Here is a 20,676-nt window from a genome sequence, read left to right on the forward strand (position 1 = left end):
ATCTAGGATGTGTTATTTCAGTATTCCCTTTATTTTTTTGGGCAGTGTATATTGTAACCATAAAAAATATAGTGTCTATATAGATCTAAAAAATATAATATATATATAATATAGATAGACCTCTATATGTAGATCTATTATATTTTTTGATGGTTATATGTAACTATTTTATATATTCTAACCATAAAAAAAATATTTCATTTTCTATATGCATTTCACATGTGTGTATATAAAAAACAAAAATATATAGTTTTGATATGAACTAGATCATTGTTTTCATTTTTCGATATATAGATTCATTTTCTTAAGAAATAACAGAACGCAACTTGCGAAAAAACTTTTTTTATTAGAAGGACGTTTTCTTTAAAAATGAGAAAGGCAATGGATGTACAAAGAGAAGACAACGAGAACATGGCAGCAGAGCAGGACATAAGGAGACGTTGGTATGCATGCAATATACACGGCGGTGGCAGCTCATAAATGGCAATAAAACTAAAAGGAGGGAATAATTTTACTTTCAACACAGGATTATTGGCTTCTAAACTCGAGAAAAAAAAAAAAAAAAATAGGAATGTGATTCAAGAAGCTCTTGATGAACTACAAGTGTCAGCATGCAGCGCTGGTAGCTGCGGTTCCCAACCACAGATCTGATGTCTCGGCGCCCCTTCCAGGAGAGCATCGCCTTCTTCACTGTATGCACCATCTCTAGACGCCATATATCTGATGATTTCTAGGTCATTCGCCTCCTACGGTCGTTTTGACAACGTCTTTCTTGTGGAATATATTTATTATCTTGTCATTTTATTCCATCTGTATCATCCTTTAATATCCAGTATACTTTAACTGGGGTTCTCCAGGATTAAAACAAAAACAAAGAAAACCCCAAAGTACATGGCTGCTTCCTTCTAGAAACTATGCCAGCCCCCTCTAACCCTGTACAGGTTACATATAAACATGAGTACATTGGGGGCAAATAACATTTAATCCCATCTTTATTTCTTGTCGGGAGAAGCAATCGATACAGCCTTTCTTCACACTAGCATTCCAGAGATAGAATACACATTTTTTTACTTTAATACACTTAGAAAATATAATATATTTATATATTTTTTTATATTACATTTGTGTATTAATCTTAATTTAAATATATCTAAAAAATAAAATTGTTTTCAATAAATTTCAAAAATGAATTATATACGAAATTAATATTTAACTTCTTGTTAAAGGAAAACAAAAAAAGTGTGTATTATTTTTTATATTTCTAAAAAAAAATGTTGAAAATTATTTTTTTTTATTTGATAATTTTACATTTTTTAATATTAAACAAGACTGTATCTATTACACCTCCCGACAAGAAATATAGATCAAATTGAGCAATGTAGATTTTATATATATTTATATAGATCTTTGTTATCCATCTCAATCCTTTTTGCTCATGTGAGGGCATGGTGAGAGTTGTAGTTCTACAAGGGCTGAAGAGCCCTGCTTTATGTTTGGGACAGGTAAGACAAGGGGACACACTAGGGAAAAATGGAGACAATGCTATTTCTGACCACATCAAGCACATTGCATTCTTGACAAAAATAATCTTAAAAAGTAAAAAATATATTTTTTGCTCCTTTTTTTTTATATTTTAAATGGATGTAAGAAGGAAAACCATAGCAGGATGTGCACCATTCTGTGACCTGGTGGTGTTATTCTATAAATAAAGAGTAATATGGAGCCCTGGGTATTTTCTATGGCTACTGTGAATCAACTGACCAATCAAATAACAGCTTATATAATAAATATGAAGAAAAAAAATTGAAAGCGGCGATTAGATTGGTCCCTACAGACACAAAGGTGTGGAAAAAAATAAATAGAAAATTTCCGTAAGTTTGTGGCCGTAGATGGCAGGAGCTCAGCGATTGGCTGTACCAAAGTCGTGAAGTCTCCGCTACAGCAGGTCAAGGGTGGGGAAAAAAAGTGGCCTGGACAACCTAAGCTTTGCCCCAACACTCGGCCTTTCCACCAATGTTTCTTTTCACAATGGCGCAGTCAGACGCATCAAAATCCTCGGACTGGCTGCCAGCTATCCTCACCTGAACGTGACAGCATGTATTTCTATGCGGCTTTCACGCTCAGGTGAGGAGAGCTGCCGGCCAGTCCGAGGACTGATGCCAACCTCATCTGACTGCACCCTAAAGCAGAAGTTTTTTTTTTTACAGCTGACTGGGCATGCTGGGATTTGTAGTTTCTAGGATTTACGTCTTTACAGTAAAGCTCAGGTTGGAGATACACAAGCCAGAGATTTCTATGACACGTGGTACCCAAGTGAGGGGGAGATCACTGGCCTATGTACATCTCTCCATGGACGTCCTACACGCAGGATGGGTCACATCTGCCTGGTGGTCTACCATTCATAAAGTGCATAAATATGGCTGCTCTTTCAGTCTTCCAGTATACTGTAAAATGGTTATTTTTAACCAAAAATGGATGACCTCATCAGATCCTGCCATGCTCCATCAGGTGCCAAGTTAAATGGATATCTATAGTGTTTCGCCGAGAGTTGCTGCCATTGTGACGGCAGCTTGACAGGTATCGCTGGTAGAACAAGACCTGACAAGCAGCTGTCGACGACACATCGGCAGCATTTCTCACCTCCTGATGTGGAAGCTAGAGGATCTGGCTAATCCCTTAAAGGGGCGTTCTCCTCTAGGAGCGCTCCTTGTAAAGCAGAACCTCCCTATCCTGGAGTATTGCTCCGTCACTGGCTGAGGATCTCATCTCGGCGACTCGGATGGAATTTAGGTCACAGAATGGCAACATCCCAATAAAAAGGCTATTAACTATAGACAGAGGTCTCATAACAGAAGTACACACGACATAGGGGGAAAACTGGACTTAGTACACATTTTCTAGTCTTTTCTTGCCATATAGATTTTGTTATCAAAAATATATTGCGCATTCTATACCTAGTTCAGAGATTCATATTTACAAGTCGGTAAAGCAAGCGTCAAATACTTACAGAAATATTTACAAAAAATAATTATTATTACTGAAATATCGTAAAAGGTAAAAATAGAAATGCGGCGAAACGTGAAGCTTCCACAAACTGACAACAGTTCTCAGAGAAGGGTCCGATACGGAGAGAATCCATCGCTTCAGGTGACTCTGCGACATCCCACATCTGTACAGAGGAAAAAAGAAAACGCGTCACACACGGGATCATTGCCACGTAACACACAACAGCCACGTAAATGAGTATTGTGGGGGACAAAGCAAAATGGCTGATAACAGGCGACGTTCATGGGCATATAATGGGGGTAAAGTTCTGGTGCCAAAAAATAAGTTATTTTTGCATCCAAAGTCGAAAAACATTTGCCATCTTCCCATCGGTGGACATCAGACTGCTGGGATCTCCATATCCGCTGCGCTCCCAGGCAACATGTTTCAGACCTGCATGTCTTGACAAAGGACCATGCAGGTCTGAACCATGTTGCCTGGGAGCGCAGTGGATATTTTTCTGCCTTTTTAATTTTTGTGCTGTTGTGTTCAACCCTTTTTTGTGCCTTTTACACTAATGGATCAATAAAGTAATTCTTTAAAGATGTGAGTGCCGGCCATCGTTTTGACGGTTGATAGATTTGCAGGACCCCGGTCTAGCGTCCACGTTGGTACTCCGTGGCAGTCGGAGGGAGTCCTGGGAGCCTCTTGTGATTACTAAGCCATTGCTACGTCATGATACCATGGGAATTAGTAACACAAGCGCCGGCAAAAGAGGTTTGTATTGCCCTAGTTCGGCAGCCAGTGTGTACCAACGAGGATGGTACACCAAATATTTTGGCTCAACCCTGGCGTTTAGCATAACAGACTTGAATCAAGTGGCAGTCACATATGCTTACTACCGATTCATTCACACAGGAGACCCCCAAGACCACCATTCATGGGATCTTGACGTTCCCACTGATCATATAATTCATCACCTAACTCCTTTAAATGTAAATCTGCAGAAAAGTAGTGATTGACTTCTTCTCAATTGTAGCCATTTTTCTACATTTCCTTTCATACGAGTCCTGGATCGAATTCAACCTCTGTGGAATTAGTATTTTCTGGTCGATTTCCTCTGAGAATCAACTTCCTAGAAAATTTACCCTATTGCGTGTGAAAGTGTGGCCGAGTAAATACAATTAAAATGGTGAGCCCCGTTGGGCAGAGGAACGGATGCGTAGGACCACTACAATGTCTGCTGGTGCTGTCTAAGGAGTATGAATGGGAGCAAATGGTCACAAAAGCATCAGACTGATCAGACTCTACAGAAAGAAAATGTTGAGTTGCCGCCTTGAAACACCAGGGAACGGCAAGTAGAGCCTCAACCCACTGTGCTGCTTTTATGCCTCATTTAGGCTCCTGCCCCTCATGAGATGACTCTGCTGAGCTGGCCCCAATCTATTGCCAAGTGTAATGTGAGCTAGTAGGTAGACAGTGCCTGGACAACAGCTCATCACCATCTGTAACGTGAAAGATAGTGAATGCCGTGAAGACAGAGGTCTCCAAGCTCTAAGGGAACTTAAGTTATCCCTAGAGGCTCATAAAGTAGTATTTTCGGGGGTGGAGATATATAGAAAAGAGAAGTGGACAATGGTAACAGGAAGCAAAGACCGCTGAACCAATACAAAATAATCTATAAAACACAACTGATTCAAGATGTTGGCCATTTGCATATTTTAGACCTAAAGATGCCAAGGGTTTCCTACTATGACTGGGACCACTATTAGATGATCAACCTAGATCACAGGGAACCATATTTCCTCCTTAATTAAAAAGACAATATCTGGGATTACCATATCCTTAAGATAGGTCATCAATATTTGAAGGGTGAAGGTCCCACTATGAGCACCCCCACTGACAAGCTGTTGTAAGAGGTCGTGAAGAGCTCTCCACCGCTTGTCCCATGTCTTTACATCTCCATCTAGCCAGGGGTGATTGTGCCAGGTATGGCAGCATTGCCCTATTGATGCGAATGAGATAGTACTGCAAAACCGTGCCCAGCCGCTACTAAGTAGATGGCGTGTAGGTACACAGGGGAATAGGATGGAAGAGCTTGTCCAAGTGCCATGTCCTTTTCATATAGCTGATCTGCTGGGGTAATGGGAGTCAGACCCCTACCTATCAGATACTTATGGCCTACCCTAGGCTATCAGTATGGTGATCCCGGAAGACCTAACCCGAACCCAAGATGTCATACTTCGTACATCTCTATGGTATGGTAACAGGGTACTTTCCCTTCCAATCTCTAGAATGGAGAGCCTATGTTCTCCTAAGTGCCATGTCTCTTCTAAGATTTTGTATGTAGACCCAGGACTGTACAGGAGACGCCTACTAGAAAGCTATCCAAGAGAGATGAAGAGCCTTGGTGCTTAGATGGGCAGCACAGCCCCCATAGTGTGGCCGTAGGCAAAAACGCCTACCAAAGACTTGTTCTAATATGAAGACTTTATGGTGCACCTTTCACAGATAAGCAGTCAGCAGATGCTTGAGGTGCAACCAACAAATCATAAGTAGGTCGACAGATGGATGGGTTCAATCCTTTGTCTTCCCGTGTTGCCCTGTCCATGGGTCTCATTTGCACAATGATGGGACCGTTGACAACTTCCTAGTGCTGGTCAACATCTGTAATGTCCAAGGGTCACTGTTAGAAATTGGCAAAAAGATTCACAGCGCCCAGTTCTGACCTCTGGTCCATTTCTCTGTAGCAGCCAGACTACGGTACTGTGGGCAACATCTCCTGGATGTTTTCTAAACTCTACGACGTCATGATGTTGCGGGGACTAAAAAGCAACAAGAGATGCCGGCCGTAGACAAAGTCCAGAGGCCATCACTGGGTACTGCGAATCTTTTGGCTCATCTCTAGACGCTATGAATGCTACAGGAACACCAACCAGATAAAGGACTTAACCATAATTAAAGCCTCAAAGTATGCTAGCGGCTCCGGCACCGCAAGAACTACATCATGGCTGCCCTTGAAGAAAAACTCGGCGAGTGCGCTGGAGTCTTACAGACGCCATGTGCACATACTCCAAAATAGTATGCGGACCAGGAGGAAACAACAGGGTTAAAATGGCGCTGACAGAAGATACCAGCACATGACAAGACACTCACCAAGTTAATGGCTGCTTTGCCGCTGGACCTTAGGTCCAACACTTTGGGTCTCCTCTTCTGGGTTGGGACGTTTGCCAGAAGACACCACAGCGTTCATACTGTTCCTGGCTGTGGGCAGAGGGGAGATAGGACATTGCTAAAACAGACGGGCACAAACTATTCTGCACAGAGGCCTAAATCATCTGCATGACTGTGTATGGGGTTGGCATTGTACACTGGGCTACACTTCCAGCATTTACTTTTTGGATCTTCTGCAATCTCCTTTGGCCAATCAATAACACTGGATGTTCCTACATAATAGAGCACTTGTGTGTGATGGTTAACTAAGCCGTGTAGCGTGACCGTAAGTCACACGTCCACCCACTTGAGTCCTCGTCACAGTACAAGACAGCTGGTAAAATCCCATATGTCTGATAACCTTCTTTAGAAAAGGAGTTTCCCAGGACTTGTATATTGATGACCTATCCTCGGAATCAATGGGGTGGGTCAGACAGCTGGCGTTAAGCATCTGCAGGTCCTGAGGTAACCAGATGTAAATCGTGCACGTAGTCCGTACATCTCAGCTCCGTAGACTGTGGTCATCCGGCCGCCTCGGGGTCTGCAGATAGATGATCTGGGGTGCTGAGCGTCAGATATTGATGGCAAAGGGGTTTAAAAGTCCTGGTCAGACTAGTGTCTTGGGACATGTTTGTCACAAATGCAATATATCAGAAGCACAGGCTAAGAGCCAGAAAAGCCTCATGACAGGTTTTAGCTCCAGGTTGAGAGTTGATCACCATTGTCAGAAATGTAAGTACCTTGTATTAAGTAGGACTGCTGGCCGTCTCCTTGGTTGTAATGCAGGATACTGCTCCCCTGCCAGTAGCCTAGGAAAGATGACATTATATTAATTTCTAATTGGACATCTGATGCCCTCACAACCTGCTCCATAGATGTAGCCAAATTAATGCCAATTTTATGGATTTCAATGGTTTCACGGCAGCCATCAGTTATCGCTAGGTACTAAACAATCACTAGCTGCAGCAGTTTCTCACTGAGGGTACCAACTTTCTAAATGGCTTATGGACAAGGAAACCCTTCTAAAAAGCAGGCAATGAGCATCTCTCCCCCTGCTTCCGCACTACAGGAGCTTTCATATATGCCTGCAAACATGGCAGTCATCAGTTACCGCTAGGTACTAAACAATCACTAGCTGCAGCAATCTGTCCAGAGCTGGAGATCCCATCATACCTTGAATTCCTCCATTTCCAGAATGGCCATCACCCTGGTTATTAGAACTGCTGGTAGAGTTTCCCTCGCCGGCTCCCATTTGAGATCCTGTAATTAAGAAAGGTAAACAAGTAATACAAGTCACTGTCTGTCACGGTAGACCGTCACATGCAATAGCATCCATCTATGAACACCGGGAAGTATTAGTCTGTATAGATTGCAATAAGACAACCACAGCTATATAATAGCAAGCTGTGATCATAGCAATGGCTTCGCACATGTCTAACACAGCTATCCTCTTATACGCTGAGGCGACAAGACCTAGGTGCAATCACAACATCCACACCCAGAACAGTTGCATCATTGTCACTTAAAATGTTCCTCTGGCCTTCACATGGCTGTACATGAGCTTATAGATGGGACGCATTGCAGCACATAAACCTACAGACTGATGCACTGCAGAACACGAGCCTTTGAATGGACACATTGCAGAATAACTGTACAAGAGCCAATAGGGTTCCAGAAATCAAACTCCATCAAAGTGATGGTTGATCCTAGCAATATTCCTAATTTATAGAGTCATGGATTAACACTGACAAGAAATATAGAAGCCCCTTAACTGTTTATTATGTGGCCACCTTACCTCCGTTGTTGTTGCAGCCTGGCATGTTGTCCCCGGGAGAATAACTCATCAGCCCGCCGTTCCCATTCCCATTCGGATTTGAAGGCACTGATGCAAGAAGCCCTTTATAAAAAAAAAAAAAAACAAGTGTAATTTTCCATGTGTCTGACATTTAATGACCAAGATAAGTAGTAGATGCAGTTGGAGCATATTTTAGTGATAGGTTATCAAATAACTAATATTATGCAAAAAAAAAAAAAAAAGTAAATCAGGGAAAGACATACCATAGAAGCCCACTGTCAATCTAAAAACATCTTTATACTGTGTAGTATTTTTGCACAGGGGTCTTCTGCAGTGAATAACCTGTGGCGGTGCAGACCGTGTCCCAACTTACCAAGTCCTCTGTATCGGGAGAGCTGCTGGTATATCTGCTTCATCCGCTCGATGTTCAGACGGCTGGCCTCTGCGTGATTCACCATTGGTTTGGGGTAATGTACCCCAATAATACACTTTGCAACCTTCTGCACTCCTTCAGGAGCGTTCCAAGGGTCGTAAATATACTTTGGTGGGAAACCCTTCAAAATTGGTAAATATCGCCTTAAGAGGGAGAAAAAATAAATAAAAAATTAATGTTTCACTTTTGAAAGGTTGCAGACCGTTACCCCGACCTGTCATTTAATCCCATTTTCTCTGACGACTCTGCCCCAGTCTACACAGCAAAGCTGACAAGTGAGCTACAGGAATCGGGTAACGTCAGTTTGTCATGTGTGCTCTTGGGGCCAGTGTGAAAGTGGAATATTGCAAGTTTGTCCATACAAGAAAAAAAACAGTCTTAAAATTTTTCTAAATTGGTCATTTTCTGATCATATATTTTAGCAATTGTGAGGAGCGTTTTGTTTTATTTTGTGCTAGTTACCGGATGTAATCGCCATTGGGGTCTGTTCGTCTTCCAAAGCCAACCGGGCAGTAACAGTGGAAAAACTGCTGGAAAAAAGAGCTGCACGACAACCACATCCAGCTCCCGGCGTTCACACTCCAGTCCGCATCCAGTAACAGCTCCTCAAAGACCTGAACAAAAAGAGAAAAAAAACAACAACGTGAGTCATCTGTGCCAACTCCTCAATAACTCTCAATGTCAAGAGGCTGCAATTAAAGGGATACGGTCGGTAACTATTACATAACTGGCATTTTCTGCAGGTCGGGTGACATGACTAATACATACAGCCTGAACAATAGCCCACGGTTGTCATATATATATATCACATACACAATTTTATGAAAAATATATATTTTATAGTATGCATATTTAAAATTTTAGATAAAAAAAGGTATATACGGTATATATTTTTCTATATAAAATTAAATATGCATAGTACATATTAGTATAATATACATATTTAATTTTATAAATTAATTTAAATACGTCTATTAAACAGTCCCTTTAATGTCTCATCAGGGTTAGTACCTGTATACTAGATAAAATAATTACAGAAACAGGGACCCTCATGGGCAGAAATTGGTCGTTCAATTCAGCCCTCTTTATTTGAATGTGTCTAAACTGCTATACCAAATATAGCCACTAAACAAGAGTGGCGCTGTTAATTGAGCATTGTTTCCAGAACGGTGCGGTGTATCATTATGCAGCAACCACGCCTCTGTAACTATCAGTGTCCAACAAGTAGGTCACAGAAGACGTCACACATCTCGACTCGCCGGCTGTTGTGCGAGCGCCGATCCTGCGATGTGAACGTGACGAAAATGTCAAGTATAGAAGTGTGTGGGAAGCCCCTAATCCCACTGAGGATATTAAATTCCATAAGAAATCCATCCATCCTCTAATTTAGGCCAGACTGGAAATAACCCGACCTTCGTGAACGATCCGCCTCCGTACGTATCCATTGCATGGTAAAGATATCGAAAAAAGATATAAATCGGCCACTGACACGTTCAAAATACCCTAAAAATAAGACCGGCCTCCACCTACGCCCAGAAGTGGGTGGCGAAGAGCCGAAGAAAACGCAACCATGTTTTCCTCCTCCGCAGGCGTGATCTGTGCTTTTCTAGGTTACTCCCAGCCTGCCGTGTCCGATAAAGTCATACTTTCGAGGTCACGGCATACTTAAAGGCAACACTCATCCTATTAGTGCAGAACTGGAGTGATTTAATATTTACAAAAGTTACAATGGGAAAAATTTAAGCCGGAAGTAGGCGCTGACCTTTTAGTATTCTCTAAAGCAAAACAAGTATTAAACTTTTTCAATATATTAAAAAAAAAAAATTATTATTTTTAGATATTTTATCAAATCTCAAAAAAATAGGATAGAGATTATAAATATTACATACACATATCTATATAAATATATTTTTTAAAGGATTATTTTTACTTTTTATACATTATTATATTTGTAATATATATATATAAAAATAAAGTATCTAAATATATCTATTATCTATTATCTATATCTCTCTAAAAATATAATATATAAAAATGTAAAAATAAACGTTTAAAAGATTATTCTATATATTTTTTTCTTACGTAATACTTATATGTCTCAAAAAAAAAATCTAATATATGTAAAAAACAACAAAAAAAAAAAAAGACACTTATATTAGTAATATAGTCATATACCCTAAAGTAAAAAGATACCTGCCAAACCTCTGATCAGATAGGGTGTCGGACCCCTCAGGCCAATCTGATATCCTCAGGATGGGTTAGCAATATAATAAGGTTGGACAACCCCATACACATTAAATAACCTGAAATTTTCAGAAAGTTCAGCCGGCTAATATGTATGGAAGAGGGCGACACTGGCTGCCCTGACAGACGATGTTGGGATGGGGATATAAGGATCAGGCAGGGTGAAATTTATAAGGTCCAATCCTTTTGTTCTTCACGAGATAAGCTGCTGCCAAAAAGGAGCCTGGCAGTGGCTTTCTCCACAATGAAAAGACATGAACGCTCTGCTGAGCCGAGCGTCCACGTGTATGGGGGAATCTCAAGAGACGGCTCTCATATTAGCATGGCTGGATTTATATAACGGCGATGAAACAAAAACCAACACAACCCCCAAGACAAGCCCCTTACACATGCAGAGAATATATAATAATAATAATCTTTATTTATATAGCTCCAACATATTCCGCAGCGCTTAATGCACAGAAAAAAAAAAAAAAAAAAGCAAAACACGACAGACCTGTTTTTTTGGCATCCTTCTACCATCCTGTTTGTTCCAGGAGCAGTCAGAAGTTACAGCCAAGTCACACAGGATAGTTTGCCTTCTATTTTTATATTTCATTTATGGATAGGTTTTTATTTCCGTGATCTATATACAAGTGACGAGCGAGCGCCCCGGCCACTTCACTATTCTCCAGGTGGGGTGGCAGGAGATTACCCATGAGGAGTCACAAAGGCGGTTCCTCAGTCCTGAATAGTTACGCTGGACAGCCCCCTTTTGCTATTATTGACATCCTTCTGGCAGGGATAAAGCCTAAGCATGCTCCTGTGGAATCAAGCATACGCGGATGCAGCCGCACATCCGCTGAATAAAGCCAGAGCTGGCTTGGGACCACGTTCCTATTGCCAAACAAGCCAGAAAGTGTGGCTACTCAGGAGAGAGGAACCACGTTTGACTCTTCTGTAGTTGTTATTTGCTTAAAGGGGTTGTCCAGAACTGTAAAAACAGCCCCAGTGAAGTGAATGGAGCTGGGCTGCAATACTAAGCATGAAAAAACACGGTTGCTTGCTTTCAAAAACCTCTCCAATCTTGACCAATACTAGCCCACCCCTTTAAGAACTTTTCTGATATTTTTCCAACAAAAAAAAAAAAACATGGCCGAACGAACCCTCCACACCCGCTTACCTTCATCCCTTCCTCCCAACTTATCCACAGATCTCCTCTAGTAAGAAAGCAAGCCACAGCATGCCGCGCCAGGTGATGGATCCAACCTTCCTGCCGCAGCTGTGTCATAATGGCATCGATCCATGGAAAGCCCGTCCGCCCCTCGGCCCACTTTGCTAGGGCCTCTGGGTTCCGATCCCAGGGGATCTGAACACATATAGGATTCCCCTCCATTTTATCGAAGCGTGGGTTGTTTGTGGCTGCGGTGTAGAAAAACTCTCGCCAGAGAAGCTGCCCGTAGAGAGACAGAGGCGGCGAACTGTTCTTCTTTACCTACACAAACAAGGGAAGAAAAAAAACTATAAAAAATAAAAATCAAGAAAAAAAAAATTATAAAAAGGAAAACTTTTCCCTTTTTAAACCATGGCCAGAATGCTCTCATGTTTGATGTTGCTTGCGCTGGTCTCTGCTCACTCTATTTTTACTTACACTGTGCAGTGACAGTGCGCTCTGTTGCTGGCTCGTCATTGCTGATCAGTGCTGGTGAGAGCGCACTGTCACTGCGCACAGAGAAAAACGGTTGGCAATGCGGCTGCCATATCTGCAAAATTCACAACATATGAAAAAGGACTTCATGCACCCTGTACAATGCTGGGTCATTTCAATAGTCAGAAATGGCCTCTCTTTCACTTACACAGGGACAGATTCCAAGCCCCATGGTCAAAAATCAACATAATTGACAGTACGAGCACAGCCTCAAATAAACCTGCATTTTACTTGACCCACCTTTTTGTACAAATCCGTTAATTTGAAGTAAAAGAGACGACAAGAGAGACATCCGAACCGCAGGTAAGGGCTGAGTCCTGTGGTGCTGGCCAGGAGGGAATTGGCATTCATACGAGGTCTTTCAAAGTTTGCCACCCACGCCTGAAAAATAAGAACAGACAATGGCAGTCACAGAAGAAGACCCTTTATACACACAGGTGAAACGAAGATGTTAATGCCTGTATTATTGGTGGTCTAGGGTAGTGAAAGGCTTAATGTCGCTACCCCCTAGTGGTTTGGTTTCCACAGAAGGTTTAAGGACCCATATTGTTCTGGCAAACATTGGGGACTCCCAGCATTTGGATAGTTGAAATATTGGTGATTTCAACTGGAATACACTATTAAATGGGTAAGAGATAAAGGGATTGTCCAGTATAGATAGACTCATACTTCCTGTTCTTCATATGGACATTAGCAGCAATAGACAGACTCAGACCATACTTGTTTGTACAGAAGATTTATATGAGCATGCTCTAATCTGGGCAAAATTATACAGGAAGGGGAGGAGGTGAGCTGTGACATCACCTATTGTGAATGGTGGATCCTGTGTTATCTACTGTATATAGAGGTGTTACCAGTCATTGTACAGGAGGAGGAGGTGAGCTGTGACATCACATTGTAAATGGTGGATCCTGTGTTATCTACTGTATATAGAGGTGTTACAGTCATTGTACAGGAGGAGGTGAGCTGTGACATCACATATTGTGAATGGTGGATCATGTGTTATCTACTGTATAAAGAGGTCACTGTAATCCTGTCTGTGGTGATAATGAGATGGCTGAAAAGTCTTCTGTACAGAACAGGAAGTCTAGGATAAGATCTAGTGGTCAGCGTGAAAACTGCATGATTATCAGACCAGCCTAATTTCCATTTACCTTTCTTTCCAAGTGCCTTTCCAAGCGAGTAAGGGCTTCTGTTTCTCCTCCGGGCCACACGGCAGACGGTAGCCCCTCGGTATCGAAACCTAAACAGACGACCACATCACAAGACGTTAGATCCTCCTCCCCGTCTCGCCGCTTACACACAACATGAAAACACTGTGCATTATTTACATACAGATTTTAATTTGGGCTAAAATAAAAAAAGAAAAGAAAAAATAAAAAATCCATAAAAAGTGATTTCGATTCTTGATCAATTGTCAAATATACTTTAACTCCTTGGAGCTAGCAGTCGAGGCAATTTCCATTTCCGGCAAAGGGACACGCGCCGACAAAAATCTGACTCCTGGCACGAAAGGATCAGGAACTTAGAGCGGATTTGTTCAAATTGGTCTCGTTATAAAAAGTATCTGATTGTCTAAAGCGTGAGAAAAAATAAAATAAAAGAGCAGCAATACCAACAACAACTAACGGGACAGACAAAGCACGTACTAAAACACCGAGAATTCACTCTATTCAGGACTTTTCAAAAGTCTTTTATCCTCCCCCAAAAAGATCTTAATGGGTCTCGCAGCCCATATTCACATCTGGTATATAGGAATATTACAAATATTTTGTATCTGCAGCATGTGGATAGATTTCTGCAAACCCAAAAGGAGGAAGTTGCCGAAATTTCCGGCGTGTGTGAACATGCCCTTTAAATTAGTTGATATGGGCTTGATCAATGAGGCCTATTTCATTTATCCGCTGTCCTAAAAATCATCCACGCCAGTCCTGAATAGGGTTAAGATGAGATTGTATAGTCACATCTTGGGTCAGGGTAGGAATCCAGGCGATCTGGTTTGCTTTGAGTGGTAGAGAACATAACACAAGTTATATAACAAAACCAAAAAAGCTACAGACGTCTTCACTGCTCTACGGGCTTACCCCATAAGTCCACACTGTGGCACAACCTGCGGTGTAGACATACAGGTTATGCCCCATTTTTTCCTTTTAGAGACATTAACGACCCCACCTGTGACCGCCTTCTCGCTGGTTTTATTTTCCGTACCATGAAACCTCCTTTGCAAACGATTCCGGGAGGAGCGATTGGCATCACCCGATCGCTGGAGTCAGCGGAAAGTGATGCAATCGCCCTTGCAGCCAGCCAGTCAGTTACCCGCAAGTTGTCTTACTGCAGCCTAAGGGCACCGGCCAGCGCACCCTGTCTAAATGGAGATTCCTGGCAAAAAAAAAAAACTTGGTAAGAAATTAAAAAACAAAAAAGTGCTTTAAAAGTTTAGCCTTGTAGTTCCTGAAAGAGAAGTTAAAAACGCCAAAACCACTGGAGGTGTAAGTTTTTTATTGAAGGAAATTCTCTGCCAAGTTTTCAAGATCGCCTCCAAGATTTGGGGAAAAATTTTGTAAACTTTAGTAAATCACTCCAAAATAAGCAGGATTTTGCACATATACTATGTAAAGATTCCCCCCTCTCTTTCTTATACAGGAGTGAAATTTTTCTTTCGGACATGCATCCCATTGCTGGTAAATGTGGCACCAAAGAGTTAAAAAGGTTCTTAAAAAAATATAAATGGTGTTAGACATCGGCAAGACTTCTCTAATATTTAAGTATAGTCGATAAATTTCCAAATCTCAATGCCAGGCGTAACAATGCTATACGAGTGCTTTTCCTGTGCCCTGATCCAATTATGTATTAAATGAGTATTTCCATCTCAAAGATCTTATCCCAATATGTAGTAATAAATAATCATAGCAAATACCTCCAGTTAAAAATGTAGTATAGTTCTTCTGATTATCTATATTGCTTACCCCATGTGTAGGCCATTGCAGTATCTTAGGTGTCCATGGTTAAAACCACTCATAGTAACAGTTAGGTATTTGCTAGTGGTCGTAACCATGAATACCGAAGCTTCAGCAATGCCCCGCACATTGGGTAAGCGACATAGTCAATTAGAAAAACTATACTACATTTCTAACTGGAGGCATTTTATATTATTATTATTATTATTATTATTATTATTAGTACTAGATATTGGAATAGGATCTTAGAGATGAGAATGCCCCTTTAACTGCAGGTAATCTGCCATGCTGATATGCTAGAGGAGAGCAAAAATGATAAAAAAAAAAAAAATTAAAAAAAATAAAAAAAGCTGGAATATGTGCAGAGAAAAGGATATTCCGCCATAATGACCAGCCACTATAACAGCTTCATGGTCCGCTTTAGATTTATTTTAGAAAAAAAAAAAAACTACCCAACAAGTTGTACACATGTGGGATTGGGAAAAATAAAATGTGCCAAAGTATATAAAGTGTACATGTATATGTTAAAAATAAAAACCTAAATCCCACATAACGGTGTGACCTATGGTGTCTATTTGGCCAATTATGACGTGAAGTGAGCGACATGTCGCAGAAAGACCAGGCATAAACCAAAACAGCCACGCTTCATACTAATCCATGATGAAATCAGCCTCTGAAATCCAAGTTAATGCTCGTCTCCACGGACGACATGCTGAGGAAGGGACATTGAGGTCCCCTTACACGTCACATGGTTGCGGCCTTATAGGTGGCCATACACAGACAAAAATGGAATGCTTAAACATGGAAAAAAAAAGGAACAGGCATACTGTATTTCATTTGACCTCCAGCTATTTGAATAGTTTGGGCACCTTTAAATGGTTCCATTTTTTTTTTTTTGGGGGGGGGGGGGGGGGTTTAAAGCCCTCATCTATGGACTGGGTCTGATATAGCAGCTCACTGCTAATCAAGTGAATCTGGCTGAGCTGCAATAGCAGATGCATCTCGGGATCACCAATATGAACAGGGACATGCCACAACACCTGGCAATCACTGATGAGAAAGGTCAGAGACAATGGATCCATAACCTAACCTGCTATGGTCTCAGATTTCTGTTCCTTTTTGGCTAATTGCCCAATTGACCTGTCATTATAATACGCTTCCCTAATAAGGATATTAAATTCTCATGAAATATCTGCTGTTAAATGCGTCATTTGTAAAAAAAAAAAAAAAAAAAGTTTAAATTAAAAAAAATAAAAATAAAGTCAATCATGACCAGTGTGAACACTGATTTAAAGGTACATTTTAGGGGAGTGAATATTTTCTACAGATGCTTAGACTTGCAGTTCTTCAGTGTACCTACAGATTGCTTAGACTTGCAGTTCTTCAGTGTACCTACAGATTGCTTAGACTTAGAGTTCTTCTACACAATAGAGGCTGAACCACAGAAAAAAAACCAAGCGAGATCTACAGAGAGCTGATCCCACCACTCATTCAGAGTCAAATCCTGATCCTAGCTACTTAGAAGTTCAATGTGTTACCAATAAGTATACGATCATATACCTAATTCTTCCAGAGAAGGCACCCCGTATTTTTCATCGTGGTCGTCTGACACAGGCGTTGAGCACTTTCCCATGACCTCTGAGGTGATTGTCTCTACCGGGATCTCCAGCGGCTCCATTTTGCTGATCAAGGTCTGGAATCGTTTGTAGGTTAGGGGCGGCTGCCCACCATTCAGCTCAATAATCCTAGTAGATGGGAATCAAACATGGAAACGTTATCCTGGGTTCCCAAAATGTAACTACACCAACCAGATTGCTAGGAACTGGACAGGTCACTGGGCGATCTTGTTAGAACAAGACTTTGGTTTGGGTAGCTACAGTCTACCAATGAATGATCAAGAAGACTAAAACCCACTCAACCTCCATGGCGGTAAAAACGGTTGACATAAAAATGGGATGTCTGAACTTGCTAATCATTGGAGGGTCACAATGATCAAGAGACGGGGGGCCCTTGGGTGCCCAGTTCGAATAGTGGGATGGTCCTATAGTGATCACTTATTCTGTGAATAGGGAATATTCTAAGACCACTTACTTGTCCAGCTCGTACAGGGTGTGTGAAATGCGTACGATGACCTCCACGCCGGCCTCACTCGCCAGTTTCTTGATGGCGGCATCTCGCTCTTTTCCGAATGGCTCCGAATCATACTCTATAGATAACTTACTGATCTTCCATTCCTGAGGAAAAAAAAAGCAACGATGATACACAACATGTCATATTAATCTACAAGTACAAATCACCATTCTTCGTAAATATTTAGGAAACAAGTCAATAAACTATGACAGAAGACGCACCTTGAAGAGCCGAGGAAACACGTCGGCCGGTTGTCCGCGGATGACGAACAAGCGGGAGTTTAATTTGCGCAGATTAGCATCCAGGTCCTCCAGACACTGCAGCAAGAATCTAAAGAAAGCAAAGAGAGGACATTAAAGTTAATGGGGAAAAATAAAACCACTGACAGGATTGGTGCATGTGCAAGTTCATGCGGGTCCTCTCTGACCAGGCGGGTCCTCGCCCCAGCAGTACAGATCATCTGCCTTCATATTCCCTTGTAATGGGGCTACAGAGAAACTGCCTCCTAGGGGAGAACTATTCTGTGGCTTCCCCAAGTACATGGGCAATATGAATGTTATATTGTACGTGGGCACTGATGTGAGAAACAATTAGGTCTAGTAATGATAAAGTTATATGTTGGCACATAGAAGCGTTCCCTTGGCAATTGTCCCTCTTTCCATTGTGGTTTATTTCTACTGATTGTGCCAGATATTCATTATTTCTCCCTGGTAACGGCCGCCCGCTGGGTACATAATACGTCAATAAAGAGGAAACAATGACACCGATGTGTGCAGAACCTGCCAGTTCAAATCTATGCCATGTACAGCAAATACACTGCGCCATCAGGAGGTGCAGGCACTAGAAATTGTCTACAAGTTGCTATCAAAGGGTTAAACTAGTGGAAGCTAGCATAATACTGAAAAGGACATGCGGGAGGAGGAGCCTGTGTCCAGCAACAAATGCCTATTGGCCGAGAGAATATGAGTGACAAATGCTCCTCCCAGTTATGTCCCTTTCAGCTGGATGCCAAGCACAGCATTCACCCTTCCAAACCGTAGAGGGAGCTGTTCATATCTGCTAATCTGCTAATTAACCTACCTATGAACATCTTATCGATTACCTCACTTACCAGAAAAGCCTTTTAACAAGACACAAGAAACAGGAAGACTCCCTCAAATTTGCTACGGTCAAAGAACCGAAACAGACGTTACTTTTTTTTTTGGAGAGGGGGGGTTGGGGGGGGGGGGGGGGGGGGGGGGAGAGAGACTGCAGTAAAAACGCTGTGAAAAAAAAAATGCTGTGTGAACAAGCTCCTGTTGCTATTATATCCAGTTAAAACTATAACCGAATTGTAACAAATGTATTGTCCGTTCTGGTAGTTTGTAGCAAAGTGTAAAGTAAATTGTATCAGCCTGGAGCCCACCATAGGAATCCTCCCCCACAGTCTGAAATGACGAGACGGTAACATCAATCTGAAGATTTCATTAAGGAAGACGAGGTTGGAGGGTGCCGAAGGAAAGATCCAAAGTGATCCACTACAAACTGTAGTTCGGATAGACAATGACCTAAAAACCCAGTTAGTGCCGGAGTCTGAGGGGATGAACATCTGCTGATTAGTGGCGCGGCCCCCGCACAGGCTGTCTGATATGTGGATTAGACCAGTCCGGAACATGGATGTTCTCTACAGCTGTCACCTTGTCTAAGAAAAACAGCTTCTACCTTAAAGAGGAATTACCATCTATTAAAGTAATGAAATATCACTAGGATATACAATCGTGGGGGTTCCACTTCTGAGGTCTCCACTTATCCTGGGACTAAAGAGAAGGGAGAGTCCAACTGCTAATCTCCACCAATCTCAAGAATGGTTGGGGTGCCCATCTCCGTAATCATGATAATGATTGGGGGGGGTCCCACCTCTGCGCTATCCCTCAAACCTGAGAATGATGTGGGGGGGGGGGGGGTCCCTCTGTGATACCCATCCAATCCGAGAATGGTGGTGATGGGGGTCCCCATCTCTGGGATATCCATTAAACTCAAGAATGGTGGAGGAAAGGATAAGGGGGTGAAAGGAGAGTCCCACCTCTGGGATGTCCATCAAACCAAACCCAAGGTATATCCACTGGTGGGGGGGGGGGGGGGGGGGGGGAGTCCCCTTTCCTGGGATCCTGAATAAATGAGGGAAGGGCTTCAACACATGTGATCCCCACTGATCCTGAGAACGGTGAGGGTTCTATCGCTAGGTTTGCTACCAATCCTAAAAACATTGGTAATCCCACATCTGGGATCTTTACGGATCCCGAGTATTTTGCATGCGCAGAACTAGTTTAGCCCTGTGTCCCCTTATAAATTTTGCCTGCAAGCGGCGCTCCCGGCCACTCACTGTACAGGGGGCGCTCACCCTGTGTCCTCAGGAGCCCACCGATCCCCTCCCATCTATGTGTATAATCACTTTTATAACTTCCTTATGTCCTACCTAACCCATCTGACCCGATCTGAAGCCGGAGTCACGTGCAGGACTATAGATAGCCTGTGCGGATTACCGGGGGGATTAGGCATATTTGGACACAGGTATAAGGCTAATTCTAGGACAAGGAGAACTCCACAGCCGATTAAGAATAGATGGGGATTGTGTCAGATATAGATATGCTGTACGGTGCTGGACCCGTAATTAATCCCCTTCTAATTCTGGAGGGGACAGAAGGACGGGCTGAGCCGTGAACTCTCAACTACAAGAAAAAGCTTCCAACCCTCTCAGGTGTTTATATCACCCCGTACGGCCATGTTCACACTGGGCTGCATATCAAAATGGTGAAATACACACAGTCTATGGGACTACTGCAAACAGCGGAGCGCTGTACTCATATCGGCAGTCCCAGACAAAGAATTGGGTGATGGTGGTGCACCTGCTCGACCGCTTCAGACAAGGCCTCGCAGAGCCCCCGATCTTGATGTCCCAGCAGTCGTAGGGTTATCGCCTATCCCATCCAAAGGAGAAAATGTAAACTCAAAAAAGTTGAACATTTTTGCACAAAAATGCTGTCGTTTTCCCCTTTTTTCGGCATTCTTAAAAGTGGGTGCAGATTAGCAAAAGGTGGTGTGGTCGACCATCATTAATGAAGTTTACCATAAATTTACACTACAAAACTGGTGCAAAATTATAGTTGGTGTAGATTTTCATTTTCAGGCATAAGGGGGCAGTGTAAAGAGGTGTAAATTTTTTTAACAGGTGTGATAGTCTAGCTCCAAGGCC

General features: G+C 42.2%; 1 protein-coding gene across 2 annotated transcripts in view; it reads right to left on the reverse strand.

Annotated features, from left to right (window-relative positions):
* Nucleotides 1-326: 326 nt before the first annotated feature.
* Nucleotides 327-20,676, reverse strand: part of CRY1 (cryptochrome circadian regulator 1) — a 34,356-nt gene continuing 14,006 nt past the window's right edge. Inside the window, exons 2-14 of one of the 2 annotated variants that reach the window (XM_073649930.1) lie at nucleotides 17,666-17,774; nucleotides 17,406-17,548; nucleotides 16,875-17,059; nucleotides 13,512-13,600; nucleotides 12,598-12,738; nucleotides 11,833-12,144; nucleotides 8,889-9,040; nucleotides 8,367-8,569; nucleotides 7,994-8,095; nucleotides 7,372-7,458; nucleotides 6,939-7,007; nucleotides 6,142-6,249; nucleotides 327-3,169 (exon numbers count right to left, since the gene is read on the reverse strand). In XM_073649930.1, coding sequence (XP_073506031.1) covers nucleotides 6,146-6,249; nucleotides 6,939-7,007; nucleotides 7,372-7,458; nucleotides 7,994-8,095; nucleotides 8,367-8,569; nucleotides 8,889-9,040; nucleotides 11,833-12,144; nucleotides 12,598-12,738; nucleotides 13,512-13,600; nucleotides 16,875-17,059; nucleotides 17,406-17,548; nucleotides 17,666-17,774 — 1,696 coding nt within the window. In that variant the 3' untranslated portion in view covers nucleotides 327-3,169; nucleotides 6,142-6,145. The remainder of the gene's footprint in view (nucleotides 3,170-6,141; nucleotides 6,250-6,938; nucleotides 7,008-7,371; nucleotides 7,459-7,993; nucleotides 8,096-8,366; nucleotides 8,570-8,888; nucleotides 9,041-11,832; nucleotides 12,145-12,597; nucleotides 12,739-13,511; nucleotides 13,601-16,874; nucleotides 17,060-17,405; nucleotides 17,549-17,665; nucleotides 17,775-20,676) is intronic. The other variant, XM_073649931.1, reaches the window with a different exon arrangement.

Source organism: Phyllobates terribilis, unplaced genomic scaffold (assembly GCF_046119375.1).
Source record: "Phyllobates terribilis strain yellow unplaced genomic scaffold, ASM4611937v1 Scaffold_10__3_contigs__length_209671492, whole genome shotgun sequence".
Classification (NCBI taxonomy): domain Eukaryota; kingdom Metazoa; phylum Chordata; class Amphibia; order Anura; family Dendrobatidae; genus Phyllobates; species Phyllobates terribilis.